The sequence below is a fragment of the Sphaerodactylus townsendi genome, linkage group LG11 (assembly GCF_021028975.2).
Source record: "Sphaerodactylus townsendi isolate TG3544 linkage group LG11, MPM_Stown_v2.3, whole genome shotgun sequence".
Lineage (NCBI taxonomy): Eukaryota > Metazoa > Chordata > Lepidosauria > Squamata > Sphaerodactylidae > Sphaerodactylus > Sphaerodactylus townsendi.
Window position 1 is genome coordinate 73,560,111 of NC_059435.1, and position 25,538 is coordinate 73,585,648.

Consider the following 25,538-nt stretch of genomic DNA (forward strand, 5'->3'; position numbering starts at 1 on the left):
TGGGGGTATTGCTCACTTTGGGCTTGCTAGATCCCTTTGGGGGAAGGCCTTCAACTGGCTAAGCCCATTACTGGTGCCATTCTGAGCGGCAGTAACAGGAAAAAAGAAGAGTTGGTTTTTATAACCCCCTCCTTTTACTGTCTTAGGCAGCTTATTATTGTCTTCCCTTCCCTTCTTCACAACACACGTCTTGTGAGATAGATGGGGCTGGGAGAGTTCTGAAAGAACTATGATTAGCCCAAGGTCACCCAGCAGGCTTCATGTGGAGGAACCGGGAATTGTATCTCATCCCCCAGATTAGAGTGAGCTGCTCATGTGGAGGAGTGAGGAATCAAATTCGGTTCTCAAGAATTAGCGTCCACCTGCTCTTAACTGCTGCACCATGCTGACCGGAAGTTACTCACAGGGTGATTCCACACACAAGTAACATAGGTTCGACCCAGTTCCCTGAGAAGGGTACTCACCTAGGTCGAAGCCATTGTTATTCCCCACTGCAACCAGCTTGATCTCAGCTCGGAGGGCAGAATCATCCTGTGCCTCTTCGCTGCTCCGTTCCGATTGCCTACTGTTCTACGGCCATGTTCCATCTATCCCCACACACATTATAAAAAAACTGCCACAGGAATGGAGGGACGAAGGTGGCATTTTTTGATTGGCCAGCTGTACGCATGCCTGAAACACTCAGCTGTGATTGGCTGAATGGGGGACTCCTGGCACCAAAGAGTCTGCACTTTACTGGAATCGAGCTGAGTTTGAGCGTGGTTCCCTGAAAAAGTAGTAGTTCCCAACTGGAGTCAGAAATTTGACCGTTACACGGTGAAGCTGGTACAAAACCACATCGATCCCTGTGGTTGTGCGGAGCACTTAGGTTGACCGCAGCTCGAACTTAGGTCGATAACCCAAGTGCGGAATCGACCACAGTTGCTCTAGGAACCACCGAAACTCTCTGGCAGTTCTTAGAGCTACCTTAGGATTGTTCATGATGTTCCTTGAGCTTGTACGCGGGAGAGTTTGCAGAGCTTGTCCTGTGGTGAGTGGCTCAGGTAGCCCCCCCCATGTTGGAAAAGCACAGGGGCAATGCATGCCCATGATTCTCTCCTCTCGCCGTACCCATCGACCTCCACCCAACAACCAGACTCAGGGTTCCGGAAATCAGGTTTATTCCATCGAAGCACGAACTGGCGCACTGCGACAGAATTTTCGCTGAACCGAATATTCGCCTACAAAGCCCCTTTCTGTGCGGAAAGGACCCGTATCAGCTTCTGCCCTTTTTGTTCTGGTTTCTAAATACGGCTGAGGGGAAGCAAGATTTCAAAGGCCATTTTTCTCTCCCCAAGGCTGCCAGGTATTATGGGACGAATTACTCTGCTGGCCAGATGCAAACCCAGGACAGACTCTCACCTTTGACTGCCCAGGAGTCATTGTCCACTTTACAAAGAAGAGAGGTGAGTGGGTGATGCCCAGGATCCACAGGTGGTGTCTGCAGTACAGTACAGTAAACCTTTATTAGGCATAAATAATTCTGCATACAGTATGTGTCAGAACATGTGTTTAGATGAGCAAAATCTAAATGACAGCTGGACCCTCCTTCTAGCAGGTGCTGTGTGCAAATTAGGACTGAGTGCACAACATGTACCGTGTGCAAAACCTGATAAGGTAAGGGCACCTGATTGGTACCACATTTGTATATAGATAGCGCAGACAACAGAGTGAGGTGTGCCCGAAAACACCTGTGGTCTGGCGAAGCACTTTGTCAGTAGATAGCAATAAATAGAACCGCACTGGTGACTGTGTGTCTGTTGGTTCTTGTCTACATTGCTTCCTGCAAGGCGGTCTACTCTGAGTAAATCCGCTGCTTCAACAGTATGTTTGCATGATAAACAACAACACAACGAGGAATCCAATACACTAAGTTAGGATAAATTATACACAAACTTTCTGGAGACCTTTTGCGATATCCATATGTTAATTAAAACCGATTTGAATGACTTCTCGTGTTTATTACAATGACTTGAGCCTCAGACATTACATCAATGTAATTTAGATGATTTGATACATCGAGGGACACATCTGCCTCAACCTGCCTCTCTTAACTATGTCGTGTGTTGTCTTTGTTCAGTGCTTATCACAGAGGTGGGATGTTTGGCAGCTGGCTAGCGCAGAGGAAGATACCTGGATACCTGGCAATAGAACACCCATCAGATTAGCAGAATGAAGTGCACGGCCACTATTGAAAGGAGCCGTTTATTCTGCTCGTCTTCCTCTCCCTCACAGGCAAAACACCCTGGAACATAAAGCTTGGCTTAGAGCCTTCAGATTTTGGCTCCGCCTTCACTGCCTGCCATCCGAACGCTCCCTTGTCTCATTGACACCACAGGACATGCAGGCTAACCCCTGGTTTTCTCTAATCGAGAGAAAGATTATTTCCATCGGCCTGCCTATTGAATCTCTCTACCTAATGTCCTATTTGGAAGCGTACAATAGGGTCAGAGATCGGCTTTTAGATCTAGAATTTGCAAATTTACATCTAGCAGCCAAACGAACCTGCTCTCCAACACAACTCCTAATTCCATTTGAGCAGAGACGTATGGCCTACTACCTCCATACTTTAACGAACCCACGCGCAAGGAGAGCCCTTACCATTGCGCGATTTAACGTTATGCCCTCTGCCCTACTAAAGGGTAGGTTCAGCAACTTAGACAAATCTGCAAGGTTATGCAGTTGCAAACTTAATGTGGTTGAAACTCTCCCTCGCAGGCTGGGTGAAAAGAAACTGTACAACGCAAGGCTGGACCGACCCATCTCCGCCATATGCTGTCGCTTGTCCGCTGGAAGAGGAGATCATCCGTGACGGAGAGACTGAAACGGAGCACGTAATTGCCAACAAACTTGACACTGTGCAAAATTTCGTGGAGGTGGGAGGAGAGGAGAGCCCCGACTGGAGTGTCAACGAGGGCCACGAGGAAAGTTGCTCCAAGGAGTCAGTGGGGTGAAGTGATTCAGAGCAGTGGATTATGATCTGGAGAATCGGGTTTGATTCCCCCCTCCTCCACATGACTGGCAGACTCTAATCTGGAGAACTGGGTTTGATTCCACAGTCCCCCACATGAGTACTGACCTCTAATCTGGAGAACTGGGTTTGAGTCCCCCTCTCCTCCATATGAGCAGCGGATTCTTATCTGGTGAACTGGATTGGTGTCTTTGCTCCTCCACATGAAGTCTACTGGGTGACTTTGGACGAGCCCAGTTCTCTCCAAACTCTCTCAGCCCACCTACCTCACAAGATGTCAGTTGTGGGGAGGGGAAGGGAAGGAGTTTGTAGACCTCTTTGACAAAATTGAGGTTTTCCAAACACTTCTTTTCCGTCATATGGTTTTCTATGCTGCAACTCAGGAGTTGGGTGTTACTTAGGCAGATAAGTAACCACTGCTCATGCGAAGGGCTGGAGAATCAAACCCAGTCCTCCAGATTAGAATCCACCTGTTCTTAACCATTACACCACTCTGCTCCTTTTAAGCAATTTTCTGCCCCCCCATGTGATTAAATGGCCGCAGCCTGGGGACATTTGGCCCGACATGTCCCCCTGGGCCATACGCCCCTGCAAAACGGGAAGAGCTTTGTTAGAAAGGGGAAGCTCTGATACATCAGTCCGAGTCCTTTGCTTAAAATCCCTAAAAGTTGGTGCCTCAGGTTCACCCCCAGCACCCACCCCTCCTGCTCCACCATCTGCCTTCAGGGATGTCTGATTGACCCAATTGTTGCCAAAGGGGAAACTTTGATTTTTTCCTAAAGCACACTTAACCATGCTGTTTCTTTCCATGCAAACAGTTCTACCTGGCAACGGTGAAAACCATCTACACCATTGGCTACAGCGTCTCCACCGCCACTCTCACGATTGCTGTTGTGGTCCTCATTTCCTTCAGGTATGTTTGGAGAATCCTGGTCAACCTGGAGAAAAATTCAAGCGGCCGTGCTTTATCATTGTACTGTAGCAATAATTCCACCCACGTGTAAAAATCCAGCTGTGTCTTAGCCCCCTTAATTGCTGGTCCGCTTCTGCCTCTATACCAGGGGTGGCCAACTTATGGTGCTCCAGATGTTCATGGACTACAATTCCCATCAGCCTCTGCCAGCATGGCCAATGGCAGTTTCTGTTCGAACCGCTCTGCGTCCTTGGCTCATTTTCCTTATTTGTCCCTGCAGGAGGCTGCATTGCCCCAGGAACTACATCCACATCCACCTCTTTCTTACCTTCATCCTGAAAGCCATTGCAATTTTCGTCAGGGACCTGGTGGTTTTCCAAACGGAAGGCACCGATTACTGCAGCTTCTCCACGGTATGCTGTTGATAAACTTGGAGCAGATCAGATCTCTCAACCCTGCAAGTGACAGGATGGGGAAGGGAGAGCAAAGTTTGGTGGGGACGTTAGTAGGCAGAGGTCACGGATGTATTATGTACTATCGATGAGAGAAGGGTTTGAGGTTTAGGGTGGGGGCTCGGATGCTGGGCGTGGGAATTTATTTATTTTTTATTTATTTATATTTTAGATTTATAGGCCGCCTCTTCCCCGAAGGGCTCGAGGCGGCTCAACAACATGGCTGTTATTAACAGCAACTCAACAACATAACTTAAACATTAAAGAGCTAGAGGCGGCAGTTACATATAGTACGAAACAATCCAAATACATTCAAACCCAGTATAAAACGAAGTTCAAACAGAAGCCCGTTCCTAAGGAGAAAAGCAAGGGGAAAGAGGAAAGAGGGGAGAGGAAAGAGGAAAGGGAGGGGACAGGGTGGAGCCCAGATGGAGTCACAACAGGCTAACCGAGATGACAAAGATGGAAGTTCGGCAGAGTTTCAGTGGGGGGCAGTATGGGAACAGTGGCCCAGCCTCCTCTCCAAAGGCCCGTGGAATAATTCCTTGTCTTACAGGCCCCGCGGAACTCGCTTTAAGATCCCACAGGGCCCGGACTGGATGGGGGTAAGGTATTCCACACCAGGCTGGGGCCAGAGCCGTAAAGCTGCCCTGGCCTCGGGTCGAGGCCAGCCGCATCGTCAGCCCGGGGCTAAGGGGTCACCAGCAATTCTGCCACTGCCGTAGCCGCAGTGGCCTATGTGGGACATAAGGGGGTGATCTCGCGGTCCCGTAGGATATGCAAGGAGCCCCATGCCGCGTAAGGCCTTTAAAGGTTGTTGACTAATAATTCTTGAAGACCGATCCGGAACTCCTTACACTGGGAGCCAGTGCAGATGGCGTAGCACAGGTTGCGGGGTGATATGGTTCCGAGTAATCACTCACCTGTCAGAAGCCCGTGCCACTGCATTCTGGACCAGCTTCAACTTCTGGATCAATGCGCAGCGGGGAGGCTCCTTTGCTGTGAAAGCGAAGTTACAGTAATCTAACCGGGCAAGGTGACTGTCGCATGGATCACAGTGGCCAGGTCAGTCCTGGGGAGAGATAGGGAGCCAACCGGCCATTGCCTGGCGAAGATGAGAAAAAAGCGCAGCCACCTGGGTAACATGGGCCACCTGGCTCTCCATTGACAAGGCAGAGTCCAGAAGCGGACCCCCCCCCAGGCTACTGAAAGCCGAGGGATGCCGGGGCCAAAACGACCCCCTCCAATATAGGCAGCTGGAATTCCCTTGGTCTCTCCCCCGGCCCAGCCAGAGGACCTCCGTCTTTGTTGGATTAAGTTTTAACCTACTCTGCTTCAACCAACCAGCGACCGACTCCAGACAATGCTGTAGAGCTGCAGGGGCAGAGGCTGCCCCCCTCTCCATCAACAGAATGAGCTGGAATTGTCATCCGATATTGGTGACAGACCAGCCCAAAGCTCCGCGACCAGCTGAGCAAGGGGTCGCATGTAGATGTTAGTAATAAAAGCTGGGAAAGCCAAGGCCCCCTGAGGAACCCCACAACTAAGTGGGGCTCTCTGGGAGGACCTCAACCCCAAGACCATACCTGCTGACCCCGACCCTGGAGAAACGAGGCAATCCATTTGGAGGGACAATGCCCGCGACTCCAGAAGGCTGCCAGGCGGATGGGATCAAAAGGTCGTGGATACGACCACATCAAAGCGCTGCTGTGAGATCAAGTAACAGCACAAGCAGCGCCGATCCACCTTGGATCTAGCTGCATGCGGGAGCATGTCTGTGATGGCAATGAGGACGGTCTCCGTCCCCATGCCCAGCTTCACGAAACCGGACTGGAAGCGGGGATCACGAGCACTGATGCGTCCTCCAGGAAGCCCTGGAAGCTGCTCCAACACCACTCTCTCAATTACCTTCCCAAGAACGCACAAGTTCGAAACGGGGCGGTAATGGTGGCCAGGATCGCCAGGATCTAAAGTTGGTCTTTTTTTAAGAGTGTGGGCGGACCACCTGCCTCCTTCAACCCACCCGGAAACACTCGCCTTGCTCAAGGGAGCAGTTGACTATATTCACACAGGTGGGGTTAAGTAACTCCTCCACGGCAGAAGCTTTTATCAGCCAAGAGGGGCACCGGATCCAGAGGACAGGTAGTAGGTCTAACAGCAGCTAGGACCTCTGTCAACATCGGACTCGCAGAGTAGGGAAAACCGGTCCAGACTTGGACCCAAAGACGGCGAGAGAGCCTCGAGTTCGCTTTACTGTATCAATTGTGGCCGGAAGGTCCCGGCGGAGTGACGCGACTTTATCTACAAAAAAAACTCTGAAGTGCCTCACAGCCGATAGTCAGTGGAGAGTTTATAGACACCTCCACCAAGGAGGGGAGGGAGCGAAAAATCCGAGAAAAATGAGACGGGCGAGGGCTAGCGGATGCGAGGGAGGACGCAGAAATGGACATTAGCTCCTCCAGTATCGCCAACTCATAGGCTTTCATAAACGTCCTATAAGTTGTTCTCGCCACTTCGTCGCGAGACTTCCTCCACACTCGCTCTAGCCGTCTGAGTTCCCGTTTCATTGAATGAATGAGGATCAATACAGAAACACAAGAGGAACACGGATCCAGGGTTTTTTTGTGTGCCCCCAGCTTCCTTTTACCAGTAGGTTTTGCTTTGAGAGCAGCAGCGGCGTAGTGGTTAAGAGCAGGTGCATTCTAATCTGGAGGAACGGGGATCGATTCCCTGCTCTGCCGCTTGAGCTGTGGAGGCTTCTCTGGGGAATTCAGATTAGCCTGTGCACTCCCACACACGCCAGCTGGGTGACCTTGGGCTAGTCACAGCTCTACGGAGCTCTCTCAGCCCCACCTACCTCACAGGGTGTTTGTTGTGAGGGGGGAAGGGCAAGGAGATTGTCTCCTACAGGAGAGAAAGGGGGATATAAATCCAAACTCCTCCTCCTCCTCCTCTTCTTTCTTCTTCTTTCTTCTTCTTTCTTCTTCTTTCTTCTTCTTCCTTCTTTCTTCTTCTTCTTCTTTCTTCTTCTTTCTTCTTCTTTCTTCTTCTTCCTTCTTCCTTCTTCCTTCTTCCTTCTTCCTTCTTCTTCTTCCTTCTTCTTTCTTCTTCTTTCTTCTTCTTCCTTCTTCCTTCTTCTTCTTCTTCTTTCTTCTTCTTCTATTCCTTTTAGATACATATCTATTGTTTTACTATGTTTTACACTGGAATATGTGTTGATCTTCTGCTAGTCTGTGTCCGTAATGAAGTTTGACTGACTGGGCCCAGTTTAGGAACTCCAGAAGCAGCATTTATTTATTTATTTATTTATTTATTTATTTATTTATTTATTTATTTATTTATTTATTTATTTATTTATTTATTTATTTTTAAACTTATATACTGCCCTCCCCCGAAGGGCTCAGGGCGGTTCACAACAAACAAACAAAACAACAAGCAAATAAATGAACAAACACCGTACATTTAGTACTGGTGCACATTAAAACACAGCGTTCAAATCATGATATAACATTTCAAAACAACAGATGGCGTCTAACAGCTAAAACTCCTCTAAGGGGGGGACAGTAGGGCCCCAGCTGTTAAAAAGGGGGGAGGGGGAAAGGTGGTCCCCATGCAAGCACTGGGTCAATACTGACCCATAACGTGAGGCCCCTCCCCAGCGTTTACCAGGCAGGCTGTTTTCCAGGCTCTGTTGCATGAACCGACGGAATCCAGATAGTTTTGAGTTACGTCAGATCGGGATGTCAAGGACGCCATTTTGAAATGGTCGGTCCTAACAGGCCGCTCCTTATGAATGAACCACTAACAAACTTTCCCCGTTCTTCAGTCCCAGTGCAAGATCTCCGTGGTTTTCTCTCACTATTTCATGATGACCAATTTCATGTGGCTCCTGGTGGAAGCTCTTTACTTAAATTGCCTTCTGCTCTCGTCCTTTCCCCATGGAAGAAGATATTTCTGGTGGCTCGTTCTGTTTGGCTGGGGTAAGTGAAGTGTGGGCTTCAGTCAGTGGTGGGATCCAAAATTTTTAGTAACAGGTTCCCATGGTGGTGGGATTCAAACAGTGGCGTAGTGCCAGTGGGGCTGGGCGGGGCACAACGGGAGCGTGGTCGGGCATTCCGGGGGTGGGGCATTCCTGGGGTGGGGTTGTGGCAGGGACGCAGCCGCTGCGCCGGTCCTTGGGCAGGAAAGGAATGTACGCAGGCGCAGGCTGCCATGCACGCCGGTGCACCTCCTGCTAGACTGCTTCAAGTTCTGCGCGCTACTGCTGAGAGGAGGGGCGTAACTAAGGCAAAAATCACATGGTAAAATCACCAATTAGTAACCCCCTCTCGGCACACACAAATAATGAGTAACCTATTCTCGGGAACCTGTGAGAACCTGCTGGATCCCACCTCTGGCTTCAGTTTCTTCTCAAAACATTCATTTACAAAAGGACTGTTTGTGCAAGCGTTACTGAGGCGCAGAAGCAAGATGAGTTCTAGTCTATAATAATATTAATTACGTGTAATATTTGTTAAGTGTTATAGCCACAGGCCTTAACAATGTAACAGAAAACCATATGAAATAAAAGAGATACAGGGAAATAAAATATACAATAAGATAAAACCCAATAATCAATTCCAAAGACAGAACAGGAACGACGGGTTCAAGGTCTTGACTCCTATTTCACAATTTCATGATTTACCTCCCCTTGAGATTATGAAAACTTGGGACTATAATAAAATTGGTAAATGGGCAAATGGTAAGGAAGCATGCCAGGGCATTCTGTTTGCTCAACATTCAAAGATTTTGAGATGGTATTCTTGTTTTCAGCAGGGTAAAAAAATTTCACTGTGGCCCCTTCTGCACACGCAAAATAATGCGTTTTCAAACCACTTTCACAACTGTTTGCAAGTGGATTTTGCCATTCCGCATAGCTTCAAAGAGCACTGAAAGCAGTTTGAAAGTGCATTATTCTGCATGTGCGGAATGAGCCAGTGTTAATCCGAGCTTATGGACATATGACCAGGGGGAACATTTAAAGAGCCCGTTTTCAGACAATGCTCTTGGCTTACATTCAGGGCAGATGTAAAATTTCTCCTGAACTCTATTTCTGCTCATGCGCCTTTAATGTAGAAGATCTTGCCTATTATTTTTTCTATGGCCCATTATACGATAGAATCCGATCAAGACTGAACCAAGCAGTGGTGGGATCCCAAAATTTTAATAACAGTTTCCGATGGTGGTGGGATTCAAACAGTGGGGCCGCCGCACACACGCACTTCCAGTCCCTATTGGGCTGGGAGGTTGTTTTAGTAACCCCTTCTCGGCACTCAGAAAAAATTAGTAACCACTTCTAGAGAAGTGGTGAGAACTGGTTGGATTCCACCTCAGGAACCAACTTATTCCACAGTCTTTGGGGTCAGATGGGGACCATGTCTGTTTTCTTTTGGTAGTTGTAAACCCAACAATGACCTCTGGGGTTTCCTCTTTTATCTATTTTTCAATTAAATTAAGAGAAAGATTCGTGCTCGCCAACTCTGCAGATAGATCTGTCAGTTCTCATCCAAATGCCACATTTGCACCCCAACATCTGGAAACTGAACATCTGGGACACAGAGGAGGGTTTGCTACAGATGTTGAGCACTCGATGCAAAATGTGGAAATAAAAAAGGGGGCAATGGAGGGATATTAATGCTCTCTGGAAACAAGACCAACTAATCCAGAACTCCAAAATCTGGAGTGAAATTCAGAAGGTGGACTTTCAGAGGTCTCTATAGATCCCCCTTCCTGGGCTGAGCAGAATATAAATCATTTTCCGACCATCAGGGTGCTGGCAGAAAGCACCAGACTCTCTGTCTTCTTTCTTTTACCCTACAGGTGTGCCAACATTTTTTACGACTGTTTGGATCTTGGTTAAAGTGCATTTTGAAGACACCGCGTAAGTCATGCCTGCTTTTCAGATTCTATCCGGGGCTTTCTGAGCAGAAAAATAGCTTAGGGTGGTGGCAGAAACGAAACAGACAAGGAGTTAATGCAGGCCTGTACGTGTAGTTATAAATCTCCAAGTGGGGCCTAGAAAACTCCCAGAAATAGAACTTGTCTCCAGTCTACAGAGATCTGTTTCCCAGGAGAAAAAGGTTATTTGAAAGAGTAGACTTTATGAGCTTGCTGTGTAGGTTAAGGTGACCAGATTTTCACCTTTTAAAAGCGGGACCTTTTTAAAACGGGAGTGCCCCAGAAGGCAGTGCGGCAGTGCGGGAGGCTGCCACACTGCCTTCTGGGGTGCTCCCCTGTTTCCCACCCTGTGACAAGGAGGAGTGCCCCAAAAGGCAGTGTGGCAGCCTTCCAAAAATCGGGAGATTTAAAAAACCCCGCGGGATGCGGGACAAATTGCTTAAAAGCGGGACTGTCCCGCCAAAAGCGGGACATCTGGTCACACTAGTGTAGGTTGCTGGTGGCGGTGGCCAGGGGACAGTGGACAGGGAGGTGAGGTTGCCAGATCCTGGTTGGGAAAGTCCTGGAGATTTGGGGACGGAACCTGGGGAGCAACCTCTGTAGGGTGAAACGCCATAGAGTCCAAACTCTTCATCTTGTACTCTTTCTAGGTGCTGGGACATAACCGACAACTCTCCTTACTGGTGGCTGATCAAAGGCCCCATCATCTTCTCAGTTGCGGTGTGTATCATATTTCCAATTTTTTTTGGTATTTTGGTAGCAGGGAGTATTGATAGCAGGGCAGGGGTGAAATTCAAACGTGCTTTGAACCCTACCTGCACTTCCAGAAGCAGAGCTCATTCAGACCTTAGCCCTTCAAAAATGCACATGAGGGTGATATTCTAGAATGATGAACTTTCCCAATTCCTGTCCCCTTTTTAAAATCTCGAGCAGGTCAACTTTGGCCTTTTTATCAACATTATCAGAATCCTGCTGAAAAAGTTGGATCCTAGACGAATGAACTTCAGCCACTCCTCTCAGTACAGGTAATTGACTGGGCACAAATGAGGAATGGAAACTTGGGGCGCGCTGGAGAACTGAAACAGCAGGGAGGGGGATCATGAATAGGCATGGGACTGGGAAACCACCAGTTAAGCCCAGAGCGATGACACAGAGGCAGGGATGGCAAACCATTTCTGTACATCTCTTGCTAGGAAAACATAAGAACATAAGAACATAAGAACTAGCCTGCTGGATCAGACCAGAGTCCATCTAGTCCAGCACTCTGCTACTCACAGTGGCCCACCAGGTGCCTTTGGGAGCTCACGTGCAGGATGTGAAAGCAATGGCCTTCTGCTGCTGCTGCTTTTCGTTCGAGCACCCTGGTCCTGCCAAGAGGCATTTGCAATCTCAGAATCAAGGAGGGATCAAGAATTGGTAGCCATAGATCAGGGGTAGGAACCTGCAATGGCTCTCAGATGTTCAGGAACTACAATTCCCATCAGCCTCTGTCAGCATGGCCAATTGGCCATGCTGGTAGGGGCTGATGGGAATTGTAGTTCCTGAACATCTGGAGAGCCCCAGGTTCCCTACCCCTGCCATAGATCGACTTCTCCATAAATCTGTCCAAGCCCTTTTTAAAGCTATCCAGGTTCGAGGCCATCACCACCTCCTATGGCAGCATATTCCAAACACCAATCACACGTTGCATGAAAAAATGTTTCCTTTTATTAGTCCTAATTCTCCCCCCCCGCCCCCCAGCATTTTCAATGTATGCCCCCTGGTTCTAGTATTGTGAGAAAGAGAGAACAATTTCTCTACATGGTTGCCGTGACTGGGCTGTAATTTGTTGGAAATGAAAGACTGTGGTCTGTTTCCTGCCTCCAAGGCAGAGGGGGACTGATCAGTGAGTCAGATAGGTAGAGGGGGTCAAGATACTGGAACCTTTTCCCTACCACTCTGACACTCTCTGGGAAATTCCTTCTTTCCTGCTTCTCCTCCACTCTTTCCCGTTCCTGTACCATGTGTGCAAAGAGATGCCGACAACGTCCCTCGTATTGGTATTTGCAAGTGTCTGTCACAACTCAGTTATGAAAGGGTTAACTGTGTGTATGTAAACCAGTTACTGAGGTCACTGTTTTGTGACCTGCTCTATTGATTAGCCATTGGTAAGTGAGACTGTAACCTCTAACTGTGGGTTCTGTGGGGCAGAACTTGGAATGAGTTTGCAACAACAAATTAAAAAATACGAAATGGTTTACTTTCTTAACATATAACATATAACACCAACATTTAACATCACACTTCTAGGTCCTGTTCAGGTTGCATTTTCAAGTCCTTATATTTACAGTCTACTGATACTGCCAAGTCCAATTCTTCTTTGCAAGTGGGCTGGCTCCTGAAGACTCCAAGGGCTTGATGAACAGGATTGAATATGATGAAGGTTTCCAGGAGAACTTTCACCCATTACAAACACAAAAAAACCCTGAAACAATAAACTCCAACATTTACAACATAGCAAAAATAAACAACTACCTTCCCAGTAGTTCCCAACAACATTGCAGTTACCTTAACAAGGTGTTAAGGGCTTATACAAACCAAGGTCCAAGTCTGGTAGCCTTGTCTCCTCCAAACTACATGAGCTCTGCAGCCTTCTGCTGCTTTGAGTCTCCACCCCTTACTGGGTCAACCCATTCTGAGCATGGGGGTTACAAGACCACATTTGCCGACATGCTGGTAAAAAAGTTATAAAGTTAACTCTGTTTCTTTGTTTGGACAGATAGCACACCAGCAGGATGTGATCACGAGGAGAAACCAGATAGATAGCAAGATGTAACTGAGTGTATAGTAATGTAGATATGTAACAGGAAAGAAAGTATTTCTCATTTTATTTCCATGTAACTCTCCCCTATAGTTAGTAAACTCATTTATATAAAAGCAACTGAGAATCTTTCTCTTCTGTTTTACTCTGCTAATATATATTAAATTGCCCACACCTTGCCATCCAGTTAGATTAGAACAGAGAACCTCTCTTTCCACTTTTCTATCTAAAACTGAGTTCATGAATAAAGAATCCTCTTATTAGTTAGAAACTATGAAGTGGCTCCGAGCTTCTTTTCATTTCCAGCAAACACGCACGCCTGGGTAAGCTCAGTTGTGTTTTGCTTCGGTGCCCTCTGCTGTAATGAAAAAGTATCTGTTACCAGAGATAATTGCCAACATCCACTGCCCCCAGAGTTTGAACAGGCACATCATGTTTGTGTGCTTGTTTGTTTTATCGAGTCCTTGATTGGGTTGTTATTGAGTTTATTGTCGAAGGCTTTCACGGCTGGAATCACTGGGGTGCTGTGTGGTTTCCGGGCTGTATGGCCGTGTTCTAGCAGCATTCTCTCCTGACGTTTCACCTGCATCTGTGGCTGGCATCTTCAGAGGTTCTGATAGCAGGAAAAGCAAGTGGAGTATATATACCTGTTAGAGTTCCAGGGTGGGGGAAAGAACCATTGTCTGTAAAAAGTAAAGGGTGCAATTAGCAAGCTAGATTTACATGTGTTGAGTGGGATCCACCTGCTAGCATGTGAGTAACAATGAAGATGGCAAGATGCCCTCACCTATTGACCTTGCCATCTTCATTGTTACTCACATGCTAACGGGTGGATCCCACTCAACACATGTAAATCTAGCTTGCTAATTGCACCCTTTACTTTTTACAGACAATGGTTCTTTCCCCCACTCTGGACACTCCAACGGGTGTATATACTCCACTTGCTTTTCCTGCTATGGCACTGGTTCTCAACCTTCCTAATGCCACGACCCTTTAATACAGTTCCTCATGTTGTGGTGACCCCCAACCCTATCATTTATCCAAATTACAGATGGAGAACACTGATTCAGAGTCTTAGGCAACCCCTGTGAAAGGGTCATTTGACCCCCAAAGGGGTCCTGACCCCCAGGTTGAGAACCACTGGCCTAGGGGATAATCAATACTTCAGATGTGGTCTCTGAGCTGGAGTAGGCCTCATCTTTCTAGGGCACAATCAATGCCTAGGGCAGTGGTTCTCAACCTTCCTAATGCTGTGACCCTTTAACACAGTTCCTCATGTTGTGGTGACCCCCAACCCTAACATTTATCCATTTTACAGATGGAGAACACTGATGCAGAGAGTCTTAGGCAACCCCTGTGAAAGGGTTGTTTGACCCACAAAGGGGTCGCGACCCAAAGGTTGAGAACCACTGTGCTATCAGATCCTCCGAAGATGCTAGCCACAGATGCAGGCGAAATGTCACTGAGAGAATGCTGCTAGTACATGGCCATACAGCCCGGAAACCACACAACACCCCAGTGATTCCGGCCGCGAAAGCCTTCGACAATACAACTTCTCGATTGTTTTAAGGCTGAATTTTGTTTTTTAAATGTTTGTGTTTGGTGTCTTGGGGACTCCGCTCCTGTCGAAATGCATCAGCCAGACAGTTCGGAATAGTGGCTTAGATTGTCAGACTAGTATCTGGAAGACCCAGGTTCGAATCCCCACTTGTGCTATCAGTGCTTGCTGAGTGACCTTGGGCCAGTCTCACGTTCTCAGCCTAGCCTACCTCACAGGGTTTTGTGAGGATAAAGAAGAGGAGAGAAAGAGAAAGTAACCTGGATAGCTTTAAAGGGGCCTTGGATAGATTTATGGAGGAGAAGTCGATTTATAGCTGCCAATCTTGATCCTCCTTGATCTGAGATTGCAAATGCCTCAGCAGACCAGGTGCTCAGGAGAAACAGCCTCAGAAGGCCATTGCTTTCACCTCCTGCACGTGAGCTCCCAAAGGCACCTAGTGGGCCACTGCGAGTAGCAGAGTGCTGGACTAGATGGACTCTGGCCTGATCCAGCTGGCTTGTTCTTATGTTCTTAAAAGCTGTTGTGGGTCTTCATTGTGGAGAAAGGCAGGGTATAAATGAATTAACTAAATAGACAATAAATAGAAGCATTTAAAATAAGGAAATGGAAGTGAAATTGCTTCTGAACTTCCTGCCCCAAGATGTTGTGAAGGTCCTCAGCTCAGATGATGGGGACCAGTGCCATCTAGTGGCCATCTCTTGCCATTTCAGCATGATTCTATTTTCACATCCCTTATAATAATCTTAGGGTTGGTTGATACCCAGAAAATTCAGTAAATTTCGAATTTTGTGGCATAAAATGATCTGTATGCCTGCATCCCACTCATAGCCAATTTGGATATGCCCGAAAATTCGGGTAAATCTGAAAAATTTGGGTCCGTTTTAATTTTTTTGTATTTTTTTGGTGTTTTTAAAGCTAGCGGCACCAAACTTTCAGGATATCATCCGGAGACTGTCCTGATGATTCTCTCCAAGTTTGGAGAATGTTGGTTCAGGGGGTCAAAAGTTATTGACCCCCAAAGGGGGTGCCCCATCCCCCATTGTTTCCAATGGAAGCTAACAGGAGATTGGGTACACTTTTGAGAGTCTATAATATTGAATCCCCTGAACCAAACTTCACCAAACTTGGGAGTATTATCAGGACAGTCTCCAAATGATATACCACAATTCTGGTGCCACTAACTCAAAAATGCACCCCTGACAGGCAACCCAAGAAGTTTCCCCAGATTCTGTGCTCTTCAGTAACTTCACTCCATTGCAGCCAATGGGAAATTCCTGGGGGAAGGCTGCGGGGTGCACATAAGATAAGATAAACTTTAATGTCATTGTGCATTCACAACAAAAATACAAACATACCCCAATGCATATTTCTGTAGTCCTCGCACCCCATCTTCCACAATCCCCTTCCAACCATCCCTACACAGCCACAGCCCCGTCAACGCGACACCATAGAGTTCAGCATAGCCACAGCTCTAGAATAGAAGCTGTCTCTGAGCTTATTTGTCCTTGTTTTTACGATCCTGTATCGTCTGCCAGGTGGTAATATTTCAAAAAAAAGAGTATGCAGGGTGAGACGGGTCTTTCAGAATATTCTGAACTTTCTTTAAGCTTCAGGGGGCGATGGGAGATGGGCCCTACCCTTTTGGGGCCTATAACATTGAACCCCCAAAAGCAAAGTTTACCAAACCTGGATGGTGTCATCAAGAGACTCTCCTGAAGATACCCTGAAAGTTTTGTGGCTTTACCTTTAGAAATGTGCCCCCCACAGCCCTCCCCAAGAAATTTCCCATTGCCTGCAATAGAGCCACTTCAGAGCATAGTATCTCCCAGCTCTCTAGTCTTCCCACTATAGAACTTGAAAAGGCTTACTGTGTTTTACCACCACTCCTACACATGAAGCCTGCTTAGACACTGGACACTGTGTAATAGACCTCTCTGTGATATACCTCTGAAGATGCCAGCCACAGATGCAGGCAACTTGTTAAGAACAAGATCTACCAGACCACAGCCACACAGCCCGGAAAACCCTACAGAACCTCCACCTCTTAAAATGAAGCCATTCTGCAACACACTTCAAACAAGGGGCACACTTTTGGGACAGAGGGAGGGAAGGTTTTTGTTGGGGACTTGGGAGGGAAGGGGTTTTTTTTCGTCGGAGGGCTTTAAAAAAACACGAGTTGGGCCATCAGGGGCCCGATTTGGTAATGGCGCCGAATAGATGCCACTGATTCGGATAGCTCCGAATTGGATGCCATTGATTCGGACCTGGCTCGGTCCGAATCTGCCCGAATCAGAGGCGATTCGGACCGAATTGTTGTTTTGACTGATCCGAATTGCCAACCCTACTCCCCATTTCAGACGCCTCTCCAAATCGACCCTCCTCCTCATTCCTCTATTTGGAACGCACTGCATCGTCTTCAACTTTGTTCCGGAAGGAGAACATGCCCACGTGGGAATTCGTTTCTACTTAGAGCTGTGCATCGGATCATTCCAGGTGATTGTGGGGTCAAAGGGGAATAGATACACAAAGGTGATCCCAAGAGAAACGGGATGCCAACCTGAGATGTGTTTGGGCTGCAGACTTTCAGGCTGCAGGCGAGGGGTGTCCATGTTTCTTTATGCATCCAAATACCATGTGTGGGAAAATTTAAGGCAAAGACTTTTCTCCCTGATTTCCTATTTTTGGGGGTGGCATTTGGATAGGCAAACCCTTACCCCCCCCCCTCTGCAGTGCTCACAGATTTCACTGCTGCTGGAGAGGGCAACTTGCAGGAACACATCTCATCTGCCTTCCCTCTCTGAGGTCCCTTCCGCACGTGCAGAATAATGCACTTTCAATCCACTTTCACAGTTGTTTGCATGCAAGTCCATTTTGCTATTCCGCACAGCTGCAAGTGCATTGAAAGTGGATTGAAGTGCATCATTCGGCATGTGTGGAAGGGGCCTCAGTGTGAACATCATACGGCAGAAAATAAATCTTGGTTTGCAAACTTCCACTGTCTGCTTTTCCAGAGCTATGTTAGATGGCCATGAATAAAGACAGTGGCTCAGTGGGCTCAGGTTCAATCCCCCGCCTCTCCAGTTAAAAGGACCAAATAATAGGCCTTTGTTTGAGACCCTGAAGGCCTGCTGCCAATCTGAGTAGGCAATATGGACCTGACGAATTGGGTATAGGGGAGATTCACGTGTTCATGGATTGGATTGTCCTCCATATTGTGCTTTTTTTTCTTTTTCAGGGGTTCCTTGTAGCCGTTCTGTACTGTTTCCTGAATAAAGAGGTAAATCATTGACTATTTTTTTCAGTATGCATGAAACATAAGAACTGGAGGGGACCGCAAAGGTCATTTAGTCCAACCTCCTGCACAACATAGGAAATTCACAACTACCTCCCTCCAGTACCCCAGTGACCACTGCTCTATGCTCAGAGGAAGACAAAAAATGCTTGGATCCCTGGCCAATCTGGCATGGAGGAAAATTCCTTCCTGACCCCAAAGTGGCTATTGATGGGCTTTTTCCTGGGCGTGTCAGAAGGACTATGAGCAACGTGGTGTAGTGGTTAAGAGCAGGTGGATTCTAATCTGTAGAACTGGGTTTGATTCCTCATTCTTCCACCTGAGTGACAGAGGCTTATCTGGTGAACCAGATGTGTTTCTGCACTCCTACATTCCTGCTGGGTGACCTTGGACTATTTACAGTTCTCTCAGAACTCTCTCAGTCAAACTCACCTCACAGGATGTTTGTTGTGGGGGGGAAGGGAAAGGCCATTGTAAGCTCCTTTGAATCTCCTTCAGGAGAGAAAGAGGGGATTTAAATCCAAACTCCTCTTCCTCCTCCTCCTCCTCCTCCTCCTCCTCCTCTTCCTCTTCCTCTTTTCCTCTTCCTCTTTTCCTCCTCCTCCTCCTCCTCCTCCTCCTCCTCTTCTTCTTCTTCTTCTTCTTCTTCTTCTTCTTCTTCTTCTTCTTCTTCTTCTTCTTCTTCTTCTTCTTCTTCTTCTTCTTCTTCTTCTTCTTCTTCTTCTTCATTGTGAGGAATCACATGGTTAAAGTCTGGCTCTTTTCTAACCTTGTCAAGAAACCTACAACTGTCACAGTGAGTTTTTTCCTTTCAAGGTGCAAGCAGAAATTTGCCAGAAATGGCATGGCAGTGTTTATGGATTGATGCCCGTCTGGAGGAAGAGGACAAGATGGAGCATGCCGTCGAGTTCCGGGATCAAAATGTCAACATCTGTGTGTGAAGGACAACCAATAGGATGAAGGCAGGCGAAAATGGGCAAGCACAGAGGGCTGGAAGCCATGTATTCCAAAAATATGTTTCACTTAGATTTATCAGTGAGCTTAGATCTGATTCAGACATCCATGTTTGTCACTCAAAAGTGGCGATCTTTAGATTTGGCTTATCTGAATGGGCTATGACAGAACAGACAATTACACATCTGTGTTACATGTCACCCTGCCTTAAATATCATTTTCCAGTGGACTTAGTTTCACATGTTCATCTGTGGGTCATGGTCAAATGTCAAGGGATCTAGTGATGAGAAATCAAATTGTCCACCAGGATGCGTGATCTTGCCCTATGTGTCCGGTACCGCACAATGCTAGAGCGGTCACTGAATATCATGATGGAATTCAAGAAATATATTTCACCAGATGGCTTCCATTATTACTTTAGCTTGAGTGAAATGCTGTGATTTTTTTTGGGGGGGGGGACAGGGGAAAACATTCAGTCAGGGATGGAATGCTCATGTAATATAAAGGCAGCAACATGGATCACCATTCAGCATCTTGTTGTCAATTGAAACACAAAGAGGGCCCATCACAGAGGCTGTCAACAGGGGATTTGATGTCTGCTGTCCCTCATGCACCATTCTCTCAGCAACGCTCTTCAACATCCATATTATTTCCCTGATATCATTCAAGGCTTTGGAGTTGGATACTGTCACTGCTTTGGTGATGCCCAACTAAACGTGCAATTTAGTAAGCCGACATAAGCAGCTGTCTGTTGCAGATGAATGCAGGGGTCAAGTTTGGGCAAAAAATCCAAACTTCACATACATGCTACAGAGGTCAGTGCTATCAGTCACAGACCAGGAAAGGGATTTGGGCATCTTAGTTGATAGTTCCATGGGAATGTCAACTCAATGCATGGCAGCTGTGAAAAAGGCAAACTCTATGCTGGGGATAATTAGGAAAGGAGTTGATAATAAAATTGCAAAGATTGTCATGCCCTTATATAAAAAAGCAGTAGTAGGGGCTTCGCACTTGAATTACTGTGTTCGAAAGTTCTGGTAAGCCACATCTCAAAAAGGATATTGAAGAGATAGAAAAAGTGCAAGAGAAGAGCTAGCGAAGGATGATTGAGAGACTGGAAAGACACCTTCCTTATGAGGAGAGGCTGCAGCGTTTGGGACTCTTTTAGTTTGGAGAGGAAGGCGTCTGAGGGGATATGATTGGAAAAGTCTATAAAGATTATGCATGGGGGGTAGAAAATGTTGACAGAGAGAAATTTTTCTCTCTTTTCTCACAATGTCTCTAGAACCAGGGGGCATTCATTGAAAATGCTGGGGGGAAGAATTAGGACTAATAAAAGGAAACACTTCTTCACACAACGTGTGATTGGTGTTTGGAATATGCTGCTACAGGAGGTGGTGATGGCCACTAACCTGGATAGCTTTAAAAGGGGCTTGGACAGATTTATGGAGGAGAAGTTGATCTATGGCTACCAATCTTGATCCTCTTTGATTTGAGATTGCAAATGCCTTAGCAGACCAGGTGCTCGGAAGCAACAGCCGCAGAAGGCCATTGCTTTCACATCCTGCATGTGAGCTCCCAAAGGTATCTGGTGGGCCACTGCGAGTAGCAGAGAGCTGGAGTAGATGGACTCTGGTCTGATCCAGCTGGCTTGTTCTTATGTTCTTAAGTAGATAAGGGCAAACCAGCTCAAACCAAATCCAGACAAGACTGAAGTGATGTTGGTTGGGAAATGTGATGTCCTGATAGGCAATTGATTTGCCAAGTTTAGACTGGATTTGACTGCCATTCATGAAGCAAGTGAAGATTGTGGGGGAGGGGACTTTCTTCCATCTGCAACTGATCTGAGGTTTCTCTTCCCCGTTGAACCTGACAGATCTGGCCACGTTGATCCCCTCTTCTGTAATTTCTGAACGAGACTACTACAAATTGCCTTATGTGGGTCTACCCTTGAAGATAGTTTAATGGAAGGGTGGGGCAGATATTTTGAAAGCAAAGGAACAAGGAGAACGTACTCTGAACTGGTGACTATGATTAAAGGGGGGTGGGTGGGAAAAAAACAACCAAATTTTATAAACATTCAAATTGGTCTTATGGTGGTCTTAGCTATCATGGCTGGCAGCTGTTCTCCAAGTATCAACTAAGCAGTGACGAAGGGAGGGGAAACTGTGCCCGGGGCATGAACTGCCCGCGTGCCCCCTCCTGCCCCCTTCTGCTTTGCCCCTGAGACGTAACTGCAATGGCGGCGCCCGGGGCGAGCTGCCCAGATGTCCCATTGCAGCTACGCCCTGCTCCTCAGCTTGGTTTGTGGAGACCATTTGATTGGAGATACCACCTGTCTCAATATGCTGATGACTCCCAGCTTTATATTTCCTTAAGTAAGTTTCCAGAAGCAGCTTTCAGTGTTTCAGCGAATGCTTAGAAGCTGTTGTCAAAATATAAGAACATAAGAACATAAGAAAGAGCCTGCTGGATCAGACCAGAGTCCATCTAGTCCAGCACTCTGCTACTCGCAGTGGCCACCAGATACCTTTGGGAGCTCACATGCAGGATGTGAAAGCAACGGCCTTCTGCTGCTGCTGCTCCCGAGCACCTGGTCTGCTAAGGCATTTGCAACCTCAGATCAAGGAGGATCAAGATTGGTAGCCATAGATTGACTTCTCCTCCATAAATCTGTCCAAGCCCCTTTTAAAGCTGTCCAGGTTAGTGGCCATCACCACCTCCTGTGGCAGCATATTCCAAACACCAATCATATTCCAAACACCAATCAGCATATTCCAAACACCAACCTTTGAGGGTCTATAACTTTGGCCTCCCTGAACCAAACTGCACCAAACCTGGGGAGTATCATAAGGAAGAAGAAGAAGAAGAGTTTGGATTTATATCCCCCTTTCTCTCCTGTAGGAGACCCAAAAGGGCTTACAATCTCCTTGCCCTTCCCCCCTCACAACAAACACCCTGTGAGGTAGGTGGAGCTAAGAGAGCTCCGAGAAGCTGTGACTAGCCCAAGGTCACCCAGCTGGCATGTATGGGAGTGCACAGGCTAATCTGAATTCCCCAGATAAGCCTCCACAGCTCAAGTGGCAGAGCTGGGAATCAAACCCGGTTCCTCCAGATCAGAGTGCACCTGCTCTTAGCCACTACGCCACTGCTGCTCCAGTCTGCTGATGATACGCTGAAATTTTGGTGGTGATATGTCTAAAAATGCACCCCCTGCAGGCACCAATGACCTGGTGCAAAAAAAATTTTTTTTGGTCGAGGTGGGGTGGCTGCCCATGGGGGGCATCCAACTCAGGTTTTGCCCAGGGCTCCGGTTTGCCTCATTACGCCCCTTCCCTTCCCTTCTAGCCTCAGGTGGTTAACCCACACAGATCCATACTCCTGTAACCTCTTGGTTGGGCTCCTACAGCATGTTCTTCATGAGGTTGCCCTTAAAGAAAACGTGGATGTTTGAAGCAGCATGAAATCTGGCAATCTGCCTGTTGGCCACCACTGGCTGATTTGGACCTGTTCTGGAATGAGATCCTTGGTCGACCATTGTGGCAAGGCTTCATTTGTTTGTGTATTTATTTTATTGGATTCATAAACCGCCCATTCTCAGCCACAGCTGGGCACAGGGTGGCTTACGTCTATTTCAAAATGATAAGAACATAAGAACATAAGAACAAGCCAGCTAGATCAGACCGGAGTCCATCTAGTCCAGCTCTCTGCTACTCGCAGTGGCCCACCAGGTGCCTTTGGGAGCTCACGTGCAGGAGGTGAAGGCAATGACCTTCTGTTGCTGCTGCTGCTCCTGAGCACCTGGTCTGCTAAGGCCTTTGCAATCTCAGATCGAGGAGGATCAAGATTGGTAGCCATAGATCGACTTCTCCTCCATAAATCTGTCCAAGCCCCTTTTAAAGCTATCCAGGTTAGTGGCCATCACCCCCTCCTGTGGCAGCATATTCCAAACACCAATCACACGTTGCGTGAAGAAGTGTTTCCTTTTATTAGTCCTAATTCTTCCCCCCAGCATTTTCAATGGATGCCCCCTGGTTCTAGTATTGTGGGAAAGAGAGAAAAATTTCTCTCTGTCAACATTTTCTACCCCATGCATAATTTTATAGACTTCAATCATATCCCCCTCAGACGTCTCCTCTCCAAACTAAAGAGTCCTCCTCTTGTTGATAAATAATACAGTAATACGAAAACTGTACAACAAAACACTACACCTAAATGATATCTACGGATGGTGACTGTTAAATAACACTATTCCAACTGATGATATACACCACCACATCGCAAGACCAGATATACAGAAAAACAAAACAAACAAAATGGAGGAGAGCGGAGGAGAGCTCAATTGAGTGTGCGTGCCAGTGGTTAATAATTGGTGGCTGGGATCTTCTGCAACCGTGCGACAGCCCCTCCTCAGTCAGCTCTGCGTTGCAGCACCCTCCATCCGTAAGATTGCGAGAGTCCCGTTTCACTCATGGATCCAGATCTTTGGAACGGCCAACAAGAGGAGGTTAGGAGAGGACCTTCCTTAGAGGTGTTTGGAAAAGTGTGTAAACTCGAGCTGTTCCCTTGATCTTTTAAAGTGAAACTAATTACAGTCGTAACGTAATGAGAGTTTTTGTCATAAACTGGCATATTGTTGTTTGGTGCTTTTGCGCGGGGGGCGGGGGGCGATGACTGATTTATCTTTGAACGGGATGTCATTTTATCCCTGTGTTAATTTTTAATTTACAGCTTGCACTGTCTGTGAATTGGGTCTTTGTCTCATTTGCAGCGATGGCAGAAGTGTTTCAATAAAGAACTAAATTAATCAACGCAAACCCAGGGAGTTGTGTTTATAGCTGCAGGGGCCACTGTTGTAATGGCCCTGTAGACTGATTCCACTCCCCTCAGCTCTGAAGGGAGCGGGGCAGCCGGGTGGGCCTCCCACTCCGACTTCCCTCAAGTACCCAAGTAACAAAGTCAAGTACTGAAGCCATTTAGGGCTTTATAGGTTAATACCAGCACTTTGAATTGGGCACACCAGAAACCAGCGCAGGCTCTGTGGAGCAGCAGTGGCGTAGGAGGTTAAGAGCTCGTGTATCTAATCTGGAGGAACCGGGTTTGATTCCCAGCTCTGCTGCCTGAGCTGTGGAGGCTTATCTGGGGAATTCAGATTAGCCTGTGCACTCCCACACACGCCAGCTGGGTGACCTTGGGCTAGTCACAGCTTCTTGGAGCTCTCTCAGCCCCACCCACCTCACAGGGTGTTTGTTGTGAGGGAGGAAGGGCAAGGAGATTGTAAGCCCCTACAGGAGAGAAAGGGGGGATATAAATCCAAACTCTTCTTCTTCTTCTTTTCATGAGTGGTGTTTCAATGCACAAGTTTCATTTTAGATCCTTCTGCCTCCAAAACTGCAAAACTAAGTTGCAAAAGGCGAATCCAACACCTAGGGGCACCAGGAGACGACTGTCTGGCCACATGTTGGGGTGCCAGAATGAACAGCCTGTTTTAGCCATTTTAGAAGAGAGGAGTAGTAGTAGTTTTGATTTATACCCTACCTTTCTCTCCTGTAAGGAGACTCAAGGTGGCTTACCAGCTCCTTTCTCTTCCTCTCCCCACAACAGACACCTTGTGAGGCAGGTGGGGCTGAGAAAGTTCTGAGAGAACCATGACTGGCCCAAAGTCACCCTGCAAGAATGTAGGAGTGCGGAAACACATCCGGTTCACCAGACAAGCCTCTGCCGCTCAGGTGCAGGAGTGGGGAATCAAACCTGGTTCTCCAGATTAGAATTCCCCTGTTCTTAGCCACTACACCACGCCGGCTCTTTTACCCCCTTCTACAACTGGCATTCCTCCAGTATTGAACTGGCCACAGCCGCTGGCCGAGACGGGCTGCTTTTCCTCTCTAAAGTGGCCTAGAAAAGATGCGATTTTCACGAAGTGCTCTGCAGAACGGCCTCCATTTTAAAGTCGTCATAGCAACGCTGCCCTGGTCTGTTCGCTCTGGAGGGCTTCTCCCTTTCATGTAGGAGGGAACGTGATCATTCATCATAATTTGGAGAACATTTAGAGTGATTGTGGATAGGAAAGGCACTTGAAAAAAGAATAACGTGCCGATTCAGTTGACAGGAAATTATTAAATCTGAAGGAGGGTGTTTCCCTGCGTTCTTTGGATCTTATTTATTCATTTATTAGATTTAATGGGTGCCCCTTCCCTTCTGGGCTTACATAAGACAGGCGAGAAGGGTAAAGAATGTAATTCGGGGGCCTCCACGAACTTCAATCTTCTACCTGGTGGGCTCATATCAAATCAAAGATTTCCTCCCTGGGTCTTTCTTGGGACCAGCTCCTCATGCTTTCTCCCAGCGAGATACAACGTTGTATCAAGGTACGGCTATTCGACCAGGAACACCAATATCTAGTTAGTAAAGCAAGGAGCTTGTTCTCTCCCCTCCATTTTAACATCATGCCCGGGAAATGCAAGACAGCGGCATATTTAAACATCTTGTCCGACCCTAAGCTGAGGTGGCTATTGACCAGAGCGAGAACCAACACTTTTCCACTAACCTTTTCCCCAGAGAGATTCACGGCACCTTCACATCAAAAGCGTACCTGTGAACACTGTCAAACCTCTGAGAA

At 47.2% G+C, this 25,538-nt stretch overlaps 1 protein-coding gene across 1 annotated transcript in view; it reads left to right on the plus strand.

Annotated features, from left to right (window-relative positions):
* The window catches only part of LOC125440649 (growth hormone-releasing hormone receptor-like), a 335,417-nt gene that overhangs the window by 10,299 nt on the left and 299,580 nt on the right, over nucleotides 1–25,538 (plus strand). Inside the window, exons 4-11 of the mRNA XM_048510505.1 lie at nucleotides 1,338–1,445; nucleotides 2,758–2,853; nucleotides 3,824–3,923; nucleotides 4,204–4,336; nucleotides 8,202–8,355; nucleotides 10,235–10,295; nucleotides 10,963–11,032; nucleotides 11,246–11,337. Coding sequence (XP_048366462.1) covers nucleotides 1,338–1,445; nucleotides 2,758–2,853; nucleotides 3,824–3,923; nucleotides 4,204–4,336; nucleotides 8,202–8,355; nucleotides 10,235–10,295; nucleotides 10,963–11,032; nucleotides 11,246–11,337 — 814 coding nt within the window. The remainder of the gene's footprint in view (nucleotides 1–1,337; nucleotides 1,446–2,757; nucleotides 2,854–3,823; nucleotides 3,924–4,203; nucleotides 4,337–8,201; nucleotides 8,356–10,234; nucleotides 10,296–10,962; nucleotides 11,033–11,245; nucleotides 11,338–25,538) is intronic.